The sequence below is a fragment of the Sciurus carolinensis genome, chromosome 3, assembly GCF_902686445.1.
Source record: "Sciurus carolinensis chromosome 3, mSciCar1.2, whole genome shotgun sequence".
Lineage (NCBI taxonomy): Eukaryota > Metazoa > Chordata > Mammalia > Rodentia > Sciuridae > Sciurus > Sciurus carolinensis.
Window position 1 is genome coordinate 61,147,295 of NC_062215.1, and position 15,329 is coordinate 61,162,623.

The window sequence follows — 15,329 nt, forward strand, 5'->3', positions numbered from 1 at the left end:
ACTTAAAGAGTATTGAGGGAAAGAAAAGGTTGCTCAGTGATAACACCTGAGGCAAATTGAAGCGAAGCAAGCCCAAGTGTAGATGAGAGGAGGAGCTTGGACCTCTAGGCATGAATGGATTCTTCCATTCAACATCTTCTTACGTGATGAAACTTTGTAGTGCAAAAAAATGAAAACACAGGGAGCAAAATAATCCTCCTGAACCGAGAGCCCGAGTCTCGGGAATCTACGTTTGGCGTTTTAAATCCCCCAACTGCAGACTGCAGCGTGGGAAAAGTTCCCACCGCAGATTCTCTGAGATGCGGACTCCGAAACTCTAAAGGCAGGTGGGAAAGACCTCGCGAGAGGGGATGGGAACCCCGCCCCTGCAGAGTGAACCGGAAGTGCTCGACCTGGGCCGGAAGTATTGCTGACTTGGCCCACGTGAAGTTCGGCATGGCGGCTCACCGCAGCGGCCCGCTAAAGCAGCAGAATAAAGCTCATAAAGGCGGGCGGCATCGCGGTCGAGGATCCGTTCAACGGGATGGAAAGGGTGAGAAGATAGTGCAGGAAGGGCTGATTAATCGATATAGTTGCTTTTTCCTGTGCCTTGACTGAGCTAGTCTCGGGTCTGGAACCCGCGTGAAAGACTCTGAGGTGGGCAGAGAGGGACCTCTTCGTTGAATAACTTATGGTGTCGATCCCAGTAGCCCCTTTTCATCTGCTTTCCAGGTCGTGTAGAACTGAAAATCCTGTGCAAGAAGGTGAGAAAAGAGCTCAGCAGAGTAGACCAGAGACATCGTGCCAACCAGCTCCGAAAGCAGAAGAAGGAGGCGGTGAGAGGAGTTAGGGGTTGAGGAATGGTGCGGATTCTCTACCGTTTTAGATGCATACTTCTTCGCACTAGAAAATGTGACCCAGGAAAGAACTGAAGACGGAGAGTAACCCTAGAGCGCATGTCCAGCCAGCAAATATAGATTCTCACTGGAGCATTCCCTGCTTTAGTCTGCGCTCCTGACACCCTTCCCCCCATACATGTAGTGGTTAACAAGGATGCTGGTTAGGGAAGGGAGTACCTGCACTATTGGAAATGCAGTACTGAAACATGGTATAGAGATGTTTTCTGAATTTCTGTTTTTCAGGTTCTGGCAGAGAAGAGACAGCTGGGTAGCAAGGATGGGCCTCCTCATCAGGTGCTGGTGGTGGCTTTGCACAACAGAATTTCCCTGCCTGAGGCCTTTCGTCTTCTTCAGGATAGGGACATGGGAACAGTGCACTTAAATGAATGGGGAAGCACCTGTAGCTTTATGCTGCTGTGTCCCCGTTTGAAACATCGGTGGTTTTTCACATCTGCAAAGCCAGGTTAGCACGTACAATTTTTTTCTATTCTTACGTTTGGGTAGCAGTAATGTTCTTGAAGTTAATATGCTTATGTTAGTACTACTACTACTCTTATCGTGTCTTCTATTTTTAGGGGATCTGCACAGTGTATTAGACATGGCTAAAGTGGCTGATACCATCTTGTTCCTCCTTGATCCACTGGAAGGCTGGGACAGCACTGGGGATTACTGCCTTTCCTGCCTCTTTGCTCAGGGTCTTCCCACCTATAGTAAGTGAACCAGGAGTATTAGAGGCCTGGGAAGGAAGTGAATTAGCGTTTATTACAATTTTCCAACACTCTCCTTGGCACTTGATTCAGGAATATAACTGATAGACTATATTTAGCTGGTAGTGGAATGTACATGTACAAATTAATGTTGGTCATTTACAGATTACCAGTTAGGATTTTTAAAAAATTTCTGGGCTATCCTGTTGAGAGGAAGATTATGAAATTTGGTTTCATTGACATTTCCTTAGGGTAACTAAATGATCTCAATAGAACTGTTAGGTTGTGAGCTACAGGGGATTTTCATAGAGAGGAGTAAGTCATAAAGTCCCTTCTCTTTTGCTTATAGCACTAGCTGTCCAGGGAGTTTCTGGTCTCCCACTGAAGAAACAAATAGATGCCAGAAAGAAGCTAAGCAAAGCAGTGGAGAAGCGCTTTCCTGATGACAGACTCCTCCTGTTAGACACTCAACAGGAAGCAGCAATGCTGCTTAGGCAGTTGGCTAACCAAAAGCGAAGGCATCTTGCTTTTCGAGATCGGCGAGCCTATCTGTTTACCCATGCTGCTGATTTTGTGCCTAGTGAAGAGAATAACTTGATGGGCACCTTGAAAATCTCAGGCTATGTTCGCGGGCAGACGCTGAATGTAAATAGCTTGCTGCATATTGTTGGACATGGTGATTTCCAAATGAAACAGATAGATGCCCCCATGGACCCTTTTCCTTTAAACCCTAAAGTGACAAAATCCCAAAAGGACTCAGGCATGGCAATGGAGGTAAGATTGATGTTTTTTTTTTGTTGTTGTTGTTGTGTTTTGTTTTTTTTTTGTTTTGTTTTTATAGCATGGGGTCTTGCTGTTATCTAGGCTGGTCTTGAACTTCCTGGCTCAAGCCATCTTCATACATCAACATCCCAAATAGCTGGGACTATAGGTGGGCACCACTGCACCTGGCTCCAGAATTGATTTTTTTTTTTTTTTTAAAGAAGCATGCGTTGTAGATTCATATGTAAGTTGGGACAGGATAGAAATTTAAATTGAGAGAAAGTAGGCTGCACACTTAGGCCAAGGAGGAGACTGTTAGTTTGAAGGCAGAAACAGTCAACTACAAATATGTTGATAAATATTTATGCAGCATTTTCTAGGTACCTTGCACTACAGTTGACTTTGAGATTATACAAGATATGGTCAAAGAACTTAGTTAAATTGGGAAGAAATGTCAAACATCTATGAACAAAAAGATTGGATATAGTTAAGATACAAACCTGCTGTATAAGTTGAAAAGGTAGGCTAGCAAGCTTCACAGAACAGATCATATTTGAGCTAGGTGTTGAGAAGGATTGTGATTTTGAGTTGAACAGAGGTGAAAGAATGTTAGAAGATAGAGATAATATGAACCTAGGCACAGTGATGAAGCACAGGGTTTCTTTGAATTGTGAAGACAGCAACCTGATGGAAGTGAGGGATGTGGTTAGGATTGATACCAGATTATGAAAGGCCTTAAGACTCAAGCAGAGGTACAGAGTTAAATGACCATTTGAAAAATTGTGACACATTTTGACTTTGTTTCATTCATCTACATGAGAACTGATATTTCTGGATTTTTTTGTTCATAGTTTGCTGTAGTAGAAGATTTTGCTTTTTTGACCATCACCTGCTTTTGGTTTTCAGATTTGTGCTTCAGATGTTGCATCTGACATGGAAGAAGATCTTAAGGTCCTAATGAAGGCAGACCCTGATAGACAAGAGTCTTTGAAAACAGAAGTTATACCAGATCCAATGGAAGGGGAGCAAACCTGGCCCACTGAGGAGGAGCTGAGTGAGGCAAAAAGTTGGTAGTGGCAAACTTGTTATTCTCCTGACCTGGAATTGTGAATTTTGTCTACCTGCTCACAGGGTAGCTGTTCATACCCTATAGAGTAGAGTTGGATGCAGATATATTTGAAATTCTGTCACCTCTTCAAATGCTATATAATTGAACTCAGCAAACATTGAATACAGCTTTGCTCTATTTCTCAGAATTAATTTGTTGTTTTATAATAAACACAAAACAACTTAAGTTCTATTGCAGGGTTTATTTAGCTCTGGAAGTATTGCTAATTGTGAGAAAGCCCAATTAAATTTTAAATATTCTCTTCTACTCATAGTGTCTGCTAGTTTCCCATGTTGGCAGCAGTATCATCCCGTATAGGTGAGATTGTCCAGAGTGATGGGGGAAGAAGGATATAACTTGTTTGGGTTTTTAAAGATTATTTGAAGGAAGGTTCCAAGGTGGTAAAGAAGGTCCCCAAAGGAACATCCAGTTACCAAGCTGAATGGATTTTGGATGAAGGTGGTGAAAGTAGTGGTGAAGGAGATGAATATGAACACGATTTTATGGAAGAGGACTCTCAGGTAAGGAAATTAGCCTTGGGCCCACTTTTGTATACAACCCCAAATAGGCAGAGTGCAATCCTGACCTTGAGAGGGTGTGTAGTAGTTTCTGGGAATGAGACTTGTTTTACATCTTTCTTTTATTAGCATTTATGTTGGTTGGGAATAAGTTCTAGTAAAATTTTTATTTATAGCGTAATAGCCTTTTGGGAAAAGACAGGGGTGTTTCTTTTGAAATAATTATAATCCTTTTTGTGTTGTTTGTTTGTGGTTTTTTTGGGCGGAGGCGTACCAGAGATTGAACTCAGGGACATTTGACACTGAACCACATCCCCAGTCCTATTTTGTATTTTATTTAGAGGCAGGATATCACTGAGTTGCTTAGTGCTTTGCTTTTGCTGAGGCTGTCTTTGAACTGGCAGTTCCTCCTCCTGCCTCAGTCTCCAGAGCTGCTGGGATTACAGGCATGTGCCACCACGCCCAGCTGTAACCTTTAATTAATTAATTAAAAAATGTTTTTGGACCTTTATTTAATTCATTTATTTATATGTGGTGCTAAAAATCAAACCCAGTGCCTCACACATGCCAGGCAAGCACTCTACTACTAAGCCACAACCCAGCCCCTAATCCTTTATTTTATAGGATGAGAAAAGTGAAGAGGAGGAGGAAGAGGAGGAGGAGGAATGTGAAACTATGACTATAGGGGAGTCTGTACGTGATGACCTGTATGATGAGAAAATGGATGAAGAGGCTGAGGAAAAAATGTTGGAGAAATATAAACAAGAACGGCTGGAAGAGATGTTTCCGGATGAAATGGACACCCCCCGTGATGTGGCAGCTAGAATTCGGTTAGTCACCAAGTCTAAATTCAACAATATGTTTTTATTTAAAGCATGTATATCTCAGAACTATGTCACTTAGGTGCAAAAGAAGAAAAAGACATTGTCCCCTGTTTGTGAAGGGCCCAGCATTCTATGTGGGTAGGAAACACTCAGGGGAAATAGTCATAAAGTCAAGTTTTAGACTGGTATAGACCAGTGTTACAGGACTTTAATAAAGGGGAAATAACAAGGTTAATTAGCACACACTTCTACAGGAACTAATGGTTCAAGTACAAAATGTTTGGAGATTTTAAGGGAACCTTGGGAAGGCAGCAAAAGTAAAAGCATGAAGACATAGGCAATAGTGCCTGCTCTGGAAGTGAGTCTCATTAAAGCCAAAGAGTTTATGTTGGCTATTAGAATGCTAAGGCTATTAACCAGGCACCTTGTTTGTTAAGGAGCCACTGTAAATACTTCATCCTTAAAAGCCTGGATTTAGTTCTGAAATACTTGTTAAAAACTGTTTTAAAAGTGTGGTCTTGGCTTAGTTAGGTTAATTTGAGAGATAGTGATTAGAATTCTTTTAAGACAGAGCCTTACCATTTTCAAAATCATGTCTTACATAGCACCATGTAAGTCTGTTAATTTCTTTAAATTTTCCTGTATTTTAGATTTCAGAAGTACAGAGGCCTTAAGAGCTTCCGAACATCTCCTTGGGATCCTAAGGAAAATCTCCCTCGAGATTATGCTCGGATCTTTCAGTTTCAGAACTTTACTAATACTAGGAAAAGCATCTTTAAAGAGATTGAGGAAAAAGAGGCCGAAGGAGCTGAGGTATCTGTCCTTTGTCCACTCCATAACTTGCCTTTTTGCGGGGAGTGAGGTGGTGGTACTAGGGATTGAACCCAGTGGTGCTTTATCACTGAGCTACATCCCCAGCACACCCCCCCCTTTTTTTTTTTTTTTTGAGACTGGGTCTTGCTGAGGTTCTTAAGACCTTGCCTAGCCTCAGAACTGTGATCCTCCTGCCTCAGCTTCCCTAACTACTGGGATTATAGGCGTGTGCCGCTCTCCCTGACTGTAATTTGCTTTTGGTTGCCACCATGTTGCCTGCTTTATTTTTCTTGGCATGAGAATGAGTATTTAATGTAGTTTTGTGTATTTAATGTAGTTTTGTGCTGCCTATAGCTGAATTAAGGAAGCTACTGAGTTATTGATAAGAGTGATACTGGGAACAAAGAAGTATCACAGATGTTAACCAAAAAAGTTGAACATGGGCCAGGGGTGGTGACACACTCCTGTAATCCCAGCAGCTCCAGGGCCAGGGGTGGTGACACACTACTGTAATCCCAGCAGCTCCAGAGGCTGAAGCAAGAGGATCGTGAATTCAAAGTCAGCCTCAGCAATTTTGAGGCCCCAAGCAACTCAGTGAGGCCCTGTCTCTAAGTAATAAAAAAGGCTAGGAATGTGGCTCAGTGATTTGAGTGCCCCTGAGTTCAATCCCTGGTTTGAAAAAAAAAAACATTGAATCTGGGTAGGAGAGGCATCTGTGAAAAGCAGAAGGTGAGTAGGTTTTAGGGTAGTCTGAGAGACTTTTTGAACACATTTTGAGAGAAATGTATCTTGTCATATTGTATTTTGGTGCTGGAATTGAACTCGGGACCTGGCACATCCTAAGCAAAAGCTCTACCACTGAACCACATTCCAGTCCTGGAGAAATGTTTCTAAGGGTAACCCTGTGGTTGTTTTCTGCTTTCTTTTGGCAGGTTGGTTGGTATGTCACACTTCATGTCTCTGAAGTGCCTTTCTCAGTAGTTGAATACTTCAGGAAAGGAGCACCTTTGATTGCATTTTCTTTGCTGCCTCATGAACAGAAGGTAAATTAGTGTCTTGTGGGAAATAGGGAGTTAAGAAACTTTCTAACTCATTCATGACATTGTGCATTGGGATATGAGGATTTTCCCTTTGACTTAGGACTCAGAACAACAGAGAAGTCAGTGATGGTTTTATCCAAAATGTCTGAACCTGTCTGAAGCAACTCAGTGATGTAATCTTTGTGTGGTTCTGAGACTTCTCTAAGTATGTTTTTAGGTCAGATTTTGAACAGGGTTGGCAACCTTAAAATTGAAGTCTTATGTCAATGTGCAGATCTCTCTTCTCTAGGTAGCCAGTAGTTGTCACTTTGGGGGTTATGTAACAGCTCTGACCTTTGGTTAGTGTGAGGGTTGAGGAAGAAAAGTCTAATGAGTGGTTTTGACGGGGTCTGTGAGAAAAATGACTTGAATACTACTGGTTTTTGTGGCATATGTTGAGCTTTTTAATGTTAGATGTGGGAAGATAAGCTAGCATAGAAGGATGCATGAAAACTGGTCCAGCCTACGTTCAGTGCCAGCTGTTAGTGGACATAAGGGATACCCCTGTGTCCCATCATCCATACTTTGCCATTAATTAGCATTGTCAGTTCTTATTGTGTGGCTGATGTTTATTTGGTTTGCTGCCTTTCGGGTTAGGCTGTTGTATTCCTAGACTATGAAGCTTTTTTTCTTACTTGCTTCTCAGATGTCAGTTTTGAACATGGTGGTGAGCCGGAATCCTGGCAACACTGAACCTGTGAAAGCCAAAGAAGAATTGATCTTCCACTGTGGATTCAGGCGCTTCCGAGCCTCACCTTTATTTTCTCAGCACACTGCAGGTTAGCAGTGGGAAAATTTGGGGGTTCTAGTCCATCTAACTGACTTTTAGGATACTGTAACTTGATGAGTGTTGGAGAGGTGCAGAATACCTTGCTTCAAACACATATATCAGGATTAGAGGTGTTTTTCAGTACTCTGGCTTAGGAGCCAATGATGTTTTTATTCAAAATGTCTGAACCTGTCTGAATCATCTCACTGATGGAACCTCCTCTTGCTGCTGAGGCTTCTCTGCCATGAGTATGTCAGAGTAGGTTTTGAATCAGTTGCTGGCTTTTATAAAGTGTGTATTGAGGCATGGAAACCTTGGTATCTGATATGCTAGCATCAGTGTGGGTGAAGGGATGGAGGCTGGGTGTGGCCTACAATTGGGTAAAGCAGAGAGGTGTGGATTTTGAGATGCTGAGACCAAACGACAGAGTTTGGAGCATGGTGACCAGGGACCCTTTTGTGCAAAGAATCATTGTATTCCTATACTATAGGAGCAGCAAGGTGTATTGCCCACTAACCTGGGGGCTTGTGAACATAACCTTAGCTCACTCAGATGTCAGCAGTGGTAGGAGGAAGAAATAAATGCAGCACTAATGTGCTTGGATTTTTTTTTTTTTTTTTTAATTTAGCCAACTGTGTTATCTAAAATAATTTCTCTTTCCCTTAAAGTATTTTATTTTCCTTTAACTTTAGTATTAAAATCAGATGTTAACAAACCATAGCCTTCGGGACAAATGTGCCCCAATGCTTGTTTTTGTAAATAGACTTCTATTGGAACATGGTCTTGCTTTTAAAAAATCTCCAAATGTATGATTTCTGGCGCTTCTGTGTTAAAATGGCAGTTAAGTAGTTGGAACAGAAACTATGGCCACAAAACCCTAAAGTATGTGGGTATGTACGTACGTATGTATGTATGTATGTATGTATGTATTTGGTACTGGGGATTGAATTCATTGGCACCCAACCACTGAACCACATCCCCAGCTCTATTTTGTATTTTACTTAAAGACAGGGTCTCACTGAGTTGCTTAGCACCTCACTTTTGCTGAGACTGGCTTTGAACTCTCGAGCCTCCTGCCTCAGCCTCCCAAGCTGCTGGGATTACTGGTGTGTGCCACCGTGCCCAACCTAAAGTATTTATACTGTCCTGTCCTTAAAAAAAAAAAAAAAAATGTTTGCCTGTCCCTGTGAAAGACTGAGCTGAAGGATCTAGGAGAGTCTCATTAAAGCACTGATTCTCAAATGAGGTAGGGGTGATGAGCAGTAGAATCACCTAGACAACTTTTTTTTTTTAAGCTGTACTAGGGCTTGAACCCAGGGGCACCCTTACCACTGAGCTATATTCTCAGCCCTTCTAATTATTTTATTTTGAGACAGGGTCTCACTAAATTGCCCACAGTGGCCTTGAACTTGTGCTCCTCCTGCCTCAGCTTCCCTAGTAGCTGTGATTACAGGTGTGTGCCGCCATGCCAAGCTCTTATTCTGTCTTCAGTTGAAAAATAATGGATAGGACTGGGTTATATATTTCAATAGTGTTGACAAGAAAAATTGAGAATTAGTGGGGTAAAGAAACACAAGCTGCTTTTGGTTTAAGAGTTGTAGTTGAACTGGGAATGAAGGTTAAGTTGTAGAGCACTTACCTAATGTATGTGAAACCCTGAGTTGGATCCCTAGCAATCCCCCCATTCCCTGCTGCCCCCCGCTTAAAAAAAGTTGCATTTGATGCAGCTTTTCACAGGCCTCTCGATTACCTCAAAATGTTTTGGTGTTTCTTTTTTATCCTTTATTATGGCAGCGGATAAACACAAACTTCAGAGATTCCTGACTGCTGATGCAGCTTTGGTGGTGACAGTATATGCACCAATTACTTTCCCTCCTGCATCTGTACTGCTTTTCAAGCAGAAAAGCAATGGTAAGTTGAGTTCACAGAGGTGAACAGGTCTACAGGTCCTTAATAGGATTATCACTGTTTTCACTTCTATGTTTTGATTTGGAAGCCAAATGTTATGGAGAAGGTAATGATATGCTAGTCTTCCCTCACAGTGGGTCGGGGCCACTGTGGAATGACAAATTGGGTTTTATCTTGCTGTAGACCTTAACCAATCACTAGGGGCTACTGTGTTTAAGTTCTGTGTTTAAGATAAGTTCTGGAGACAGGCTTAGCAGGAATAGCATTTTGTGGTCTTTTCTGTGGATCCAGGGTAGCATAGTTCATTGCTACTCTAATTTCTGCAAGAAAATATTGCATAGTTCTTTTACATGGACAGAACAATAAAGGAAGGCATTGGCCTGAGAATTCCTAAATAGTTTTCCTTTTCCCCTTTAGGAATGCACAGCCTTGTTGCCACAGGCCATCTGTTGTCAGTGGATCCAGACAGAATGGTCATCAAGAGAGTTGTTCTGAGTGGTCATCCTTTCAAAATTTTTACTAAGATGGCAGTAGTACGGTATATGTTCTTTAATAGAGGTAGGTACAAAGGAAGAAGATGGGATCTGATTGCCTTTGTGGTGTGAAGATTGGGTGTGAATTATGAGTAAATGTTTCATTTGGGTCTTCTGTGTGTTCCATTCTAAGAGGATGTGCTATGGTTTAAACCAGTAGAACTGAGAACAAAGTGGGGTCGCAGAGGACACATCAAGGAACCTTTAGGTAAGAGAATGTAGAATTTGGGGTTTTATGTAGATTTCCTCTGTGCTATTATATAACTATTGTTAGAAGTTTACTGCTTAAAATTTTTTTTTAATTTGACCCATTTGCTATGTTTGGTTCTAGGTACCCATGGCCATATGAAATGCAGTTTTGATGGGAAGCTAAAATCTCAGGACACAGTACTAATGAATCTTTATAAAAGAGTTTTCCCTAAATGGACTTATGATCCATATGTACCAGAACCAGTACCTTGGGCAAAAAGTGAGATTTCTTCAACAGTGCCTGAATTGGACATGGAATAATGGATTCATTGGGATTCTGTCTTATTGCCACTAATTAGCACTGTAGGGATGGGGGCCTACGGGTTGTAATTGAGCAGTTTGTAGTTTATACTTTAGCCCATCAGTCTGCTGTCCTATTTACAAAAGACCTTGGCCTTATTATGTGTCTCAGTTAAATATGGAAGTTTTTCCACTTACAGTAGTAGTCCAAAAAAACTATTGAATCTTACTGAAATATCTAGTCTCCATTAGGACTTTGAACTTTATGAGAAGATGTTTTGGTGCTAGGGATCCAACTTTGGTCTTTGCACATACTAGGCAGTACTCTACCACTGAGATGCTCTGCCCCAAGAGGGGAAGTTGAAAAACAAAAAAATTCATGTTTCTAGAGACACCAAAGCCCATCTCTTTTGCATAAATTAAACAGATTGTTAAGGAGCTGGCCTTTCAGCCTGCTTCACCCAACTTAAGGAGGTTAAGTCTACATTTCCACCACTGAGAACAATACAAATGTTCTTTACTTCTGGAGCAACTGCTTCAAAATTCCGAGACAGCACAGCAGCCACTCCAACACCAGCTGTAGGTTCAATGAGTAGTTTCATCCTTTCCCAAACCAGCTGGGTTGCATACTGTTGGTATAGAAGTGAGTAAAAATTAGTAAAATAGGAGAAGGGGAAGGAGTCTAGTAGGTTTAATTCTAAATGCCAAATGAAGATATATGCCCAGTCTGAATTTTGTTGCTAATGCACGAATGAAGAACACATATAACTTTGATCGTATCTCTGTGTTGAGAGGTTTGTCCTAATATAGGTTGGGTCCCTCTCACAAGTCATGAAATCACCTAGGTATATCCCTGTGGTTACTCCCAATAAAAGGTTGTCTTGCCTAAGACGTTGCACTATTATAGTTAACTTTCCTATTGGAGCCTTACCTTAATTTCATCCTCTGTGACAGTGAAGACATCATCCACAAGGTCCCTTATAATAGGCCAAGTGTTTAAGCCAATGCTGGATTTGACCCCATCTGCTATGGTTTCTGGAGGATAAGGATTGGGAGTCAGTTCTCCTCTCAGTTTGGACTTGTAGCAGTCATCTGCATTCAAGGGTTCAGCAGCATATACCTTCACACTAGGTTTCAGAGCCTGGAAGAGAAATATTAGACATCTTACAACTAACCATAGCATTACCTACATGCCTAAAAGTGCAGAATGGGAAAAAAAAAAAAAATTCTGCCTATGGTAACAGTCTTCCTTTTGATTGATGTAAGTAAAACATGTTCAAGCACTTTGGAAATAAATTGTATGTCTAATACTGACTTAGTTGCCTGGTTCACAACTGGTTCTGGTAATTTTAGGGAAGGGTAGTACCTGGCGTCGTTAATAGGTTGGTGAGATGGATTCAGGGGAAGGACTGTAAGGTGCTTTTATATTCTGAAGTTGTCATACATGAAGAAGAGGGTAGTAAAGTAGAGAAAGGCTTTCCTTCTTAAGGAATGGCCATTTTGGGGAAATGCTGAACATGTATCCACAATGTACTAACATGTAAATAAATCCTTTTTACCTAAGGCAGGAAGTCCTCCAGAAGCTGTTTTCTCACCTTAACTGTAATTGCTATTCCAGCAACCATTCCTCCTCCCCCTACAGGAACCACCAGTGCATCCACCAAGGGAACCTTTTATAAAAAAATACAGTATAAGTAGGCCAATTAATAAAATCAGTTTCGTATGTCAGTAGTTGAATCTACAGCCAAACAGCTTCACCAATGAAACAAGAAGAAATAACTAGGCTATTTTACCTGGTTCAGCACTTCCAGGGCAATTGTGCCTTGCCCAGCTATCACTGCAGGCTCCTGGTTGGGATGTACCATGATGCCTTCTGTCTCTTCCAAAATTCTTTTTGTAACCTTTTCTCTGGACTAAGAGAGTACATTAATTTAGGTTACTTGGTTTGCATTTAATAAAGTTCTCAAAATTTTGAGTCATTTAACACTTTATTGACTATTTACTTTTTCCCAGACTTTATTTAGTCACTGGGAATAAGTAAGTGAACAAAACACCCTACCCTCAAGAAAGTTACATCCTTAGGTAGGGGTGGGATATAAGTAAATATATGATATAGCTAAGTACTATGAAGAAAAGTGAATTTTATCTTCAAAGACTGATCAGGAAGTTCCTTTGATAAAGTGGCAAATTATATTAACAAGTACAGTAGATCTCTAGAATATTCCAAAGAGGTGGTAATAGGTGCAAAGACTACAAGGTGGGTATGGCTAGTCTTTGAGGAAATGCTAAGAAGTTGGTGTGATTGACATGAAGATGAGATGATGTCAGAAAAATAGGAATGAATCAGGTGCAGTGGCATGGCCTATAATCCAAGCCACTCTGGAGGCTGAGGATCCTAAGTTTAAAGCTAGCCTTAGCAATTTGGTGAAGACCCTAAGCAAATTAGTGAGACCTAGTCTCAAATGGGCTGGGGATATGGCTCAGTGGGTAAGTGCCTCTGGATTTAATCTGTTTACTGCTTCTCCCACCCCCCACCAAAAAAATAGTAATGGACTAGTTCATCTAGGCCTTAGATGATTATAAGAACTTTGGTTGGCTGGGGGCAGAGGGGGAGGGGTTGTAGCTCAGTGGTAAGAGTATGTGCTTAGCATGGGGTCAGGCCCTGGATTCAATCTCCAGCCACCAAAACAAAAGCAAAACTTGATTTGCACTATATGGGGTGGGAAACCATGGGAAGATTTGAGTTGAGAAATTCTGGTTGCTCTTGAAAACAGACTACAGAGAAGTAAGCCTGGAAGCAGAATCCAGTTATGTAGGTGATGATCTGAATGTAGGTGGTTAATGGAGACTGTTGGGTTATGGTAATACTTTGAAAGGACGGATTTGGATATGGAGTGTAATAGTGTTGTCAAAGATTTCCTCTAGCAACTGAAAGGATAAATGTTGCCATTTACCAAGATGAAGACTGGAGGGGGAACAATTTGGGGAGTAAGATGAGTTTAGTTTTGGATACAGTTATTTTATACCTGGGCATGGTATAATCCTAACTATTTGGAAAGCTAAGGCAAGAGGATCAAAAGTTCAAGGCAAGTTTCAGCAACATAGTGAGAACCTGTCTTGAAAATAAAGGGTTGGGAATGTGGTTCAGTGGTATAGTGCACTTGGGTTCAATCCCTAGTACTAGGGAGATAAGGTGGAGATACAGTAACTTTTGAAATGCTTTAGTAGCTTTAAGATACCCACATAGAAAAGATGGGTAGCTGTTTGATATACAAGTTTGGAGTTATTAGAGTATAGGTGAAAATTTACACAGACTAATGAGTGAGTGTAGATAGAGAAAAGTTTGGGCATGCTAACAGGTAAAGAAGAAACAAGACTGAGAATGAGCATCCAGTACAGTAGGAAGAGCAATTGGTCAAATGAAGCTGTTCAGGTGGTGCTGAACACTTCCTTCCTCTTTACCTCATCGCTCTGTTCACTGTATACTATAGAGGCTCCATAGGCTTGTATTGCCAATTTTTTACAGTTGGGAGCTGTCTGGGGAACCACAATATAAGCAGGAATCCCTGGGAATGGAAACATGTTTAGTTAATACAAGTTAGGAGAATTTTGGATAGAAACTTTTGTTCATTTTGCTTGTAATCAGAGACTCCTTTGGAAATTTACTTCCCATAGCTATCACCATTCTGACTGAAAATTAAGGATACTTTTTCATTCCTATCTGATGAGTATCTTGAGAAGTTATCAAGTACCTTCCAACTTAGCAGCGTAAGTAAGAGCTTGGCCATGATTTCCGCTGCTGTGAGTAACAACGGCTTTGGGCTTCCCTTCTAAGGTGGCAGGAATTAAGCCTCTGATGGCGTTAAGTGCCCCACGAATCTGGAAAAGAGGGATGGTGAATTAATGTATACAGTCATGCATACTTTACTGATGGGAACAAGTTTGAGAAATGCATTCTTAGGTAATTTCATTGTGCAAATATCATAGAGTATCTTAACGCAAACTTAGAGCCTACTATACAACCTCAGATATATGGTATATGGTGTAGCCTATTGCTCCTAAGCTACAAACCTGTACAGCATATTATTATACTAAACTGATACTATAGGTAATTGTACAATAATGGTAAGTACTTGTGTACGTAAACAGAAAAGTACTGCAAAAATAATATAAAAGATAAAAATTGTAGCTGGGCATGGTTGTGGACATCTGTAATTCCAGTGACTTGGGAGGGTGAGGAAAGAGGATCACAAGTTTGAGGTGGATCTCAGCAAGATCCTGTCTCAACAAATAAAAAGGACTGGGGATATAGCTCAGTGGTATTGTGCCCCTGGGTTCAATCCCCAGAACCTCTGCCAAAAAAAAAGATAAAAAGATAAAAAATGATATACCTGTTTAGGACACTTATGAATGCAGCTTATAAGATTGGAAATTGCTCTGGGCGAGTCAAGGAGCAGTAAGGAAACATGAATATGTAAGACCTTACACACTACTGTAAACACTTAAGCTACACTAAGTTTATAAACAGTATTTTTATTTTTTCTTTTTCTTTTTTTTGAAGTACTAGGGATTGAACCCAGAGGCACCTTCTTTTATTTTAAGAAAGGTCTTGCTAAATTGTCTAAACTGGCCTTAAACTTGGAATTTTCCTGTCCGAGTCTCCCAAGCAGCTGTGATTATAGGCATTATGCTATCATTCTTGGCCTTAATATTTTTTTAAAACAAACTAACCCTAGCTTAGTATAATTTTTTTACTTAATACATTTTAGATTTGCTTAGCTTTTCAACTCTTGTAATAACACTTAACTTAAAACACAAACATTTTTTAGCTGTACAAAATATTTTCTCTTTACATCCTTATTCTGTAAGTTTTTTTTTTTTTTTTTTTTTTTTTTAATCTATTGATTTTGTAGTGTTGGGACCAAACCTAGGGTCCCATAC

The 15,329-nt window shown here is 40.7% G+C and overlaps 2 protein-coding genes and 2 non-coding genes across 7 annotated transcripts in view; 3 read left to right on the forward strand and 1 right to left on the reverse strand.

Moving 5' to 3' along the window:
• Tsr1 (TSR1 ribosome maturation factor) lies at positions 1-11,702 on the forward strand. Its single transcript, XM_047547545.1, has 15 exons — positions 1-532; positions 712-815; positions 1,122-1,341; positions 1,454-1,588; positions 1,935-2,359; positions 3,254-3,413; positions 3,831-3,976; positions 4,598-4,803; positions 5,448-5,610; positions 6,543-6,653; positions 7,336-7,468; positions 9,253-9,369; positions 9,784-9,924; positions 10,033-10,107; positions 10,231-11,702. Exons 1-15 carry the CDS (start codon positions 436-438, stop codon positions 10,407-10,409), a joined length of 2,412 nt encoding a protein of 803 aa, XP_047403501.1. The 5' UTR covers positions 1-435; the 3' UTR covers positions 10,410-11,702.
• Positions 6,763-6,857, forward strand: LOC124981564 (small nucleolar RNA SNORD91 family). The gene has a single exon (XR_007108070.1). It is a non-coding gene; the product is annotated as a small nucleolar RNA SNORD91 family (small nucleolar RNA).
• LOC124981565 (small nucleolar RNA SNORD91 family) lies at positions 7,609-7,703 on the forward strand. Its single transcript, XR_007108071.1, has one exon. It is a non-coding gene; the product is annotated as a small nucleolar RNA SNORD91 family (small nucleolar RNA).
• The window catches only part of Srr (serine racemase), a 21,733-nt gene continuing 14,878 nt past the window's right edge, over positions 8,475-15,329 (reverse strand). For 3 of the 4 annotated variants that reach the window (XM_047547549.1, XM_047547548.1, XM_047547547.1), the window contains 6 exons: positions 14,141-14,267; positions 13,851-13,954; positions 12,182-12,301; positions 11,984-12,058; positions 11,320-11,529; positions 8,475-11,017 (listed from right to left, as the gene is read on the reverse strand). In XM_047547549.1, coding sequence (XP_047403505.1) covers positions 10,820-11,017; positions 11,320-11,529; positions 11,984-12,058; positions 12,182-12,301; positions 13,851-13,954; positions 14,141-14,267 — 834 coding nt within the window. In that variant the 3' untranslated portion in view covers positions 8,475-10,819. The remainder of the gene's footprint in view (positions 11,018-11,319; positions 11,530-11,983; positions 12,059-12,181; positions 12,302-13,850; positions 13,955-14,140; positions 14,268-15,329) is intronic. The other variant, XM_047547550.1, reaches the window with a different exon arrangement.

What these genes read in the sequence shown, in the direction of transcription:
- Tsr1 (XM_047547545.1), top strand. Translation starts at nt 436, where the DNA reads ATGGCGGCTCACCGCAGCGGCCCGCTAAAGCAGCAGAATAAAGCTCAT. An exon ending in GAAAGCAGAAGAAGGAGGCG is followed by an intron (nt 816 to 1,121) that starts GTGAGAGGAGTT and finishes TCTGTTTTTCAG; the next exon opens with GTTCTGGCAGAGAAGAGACA. An exon ending in TTTCAAGCAGAAAAGCAATG is followed by an intron (nt 9,370 to 9,783) that starts GTAAGTTGAGTT and finishes TTTCCCCTTTAG; the next exon opens with GAATGCACAGCCTTGTTGCC.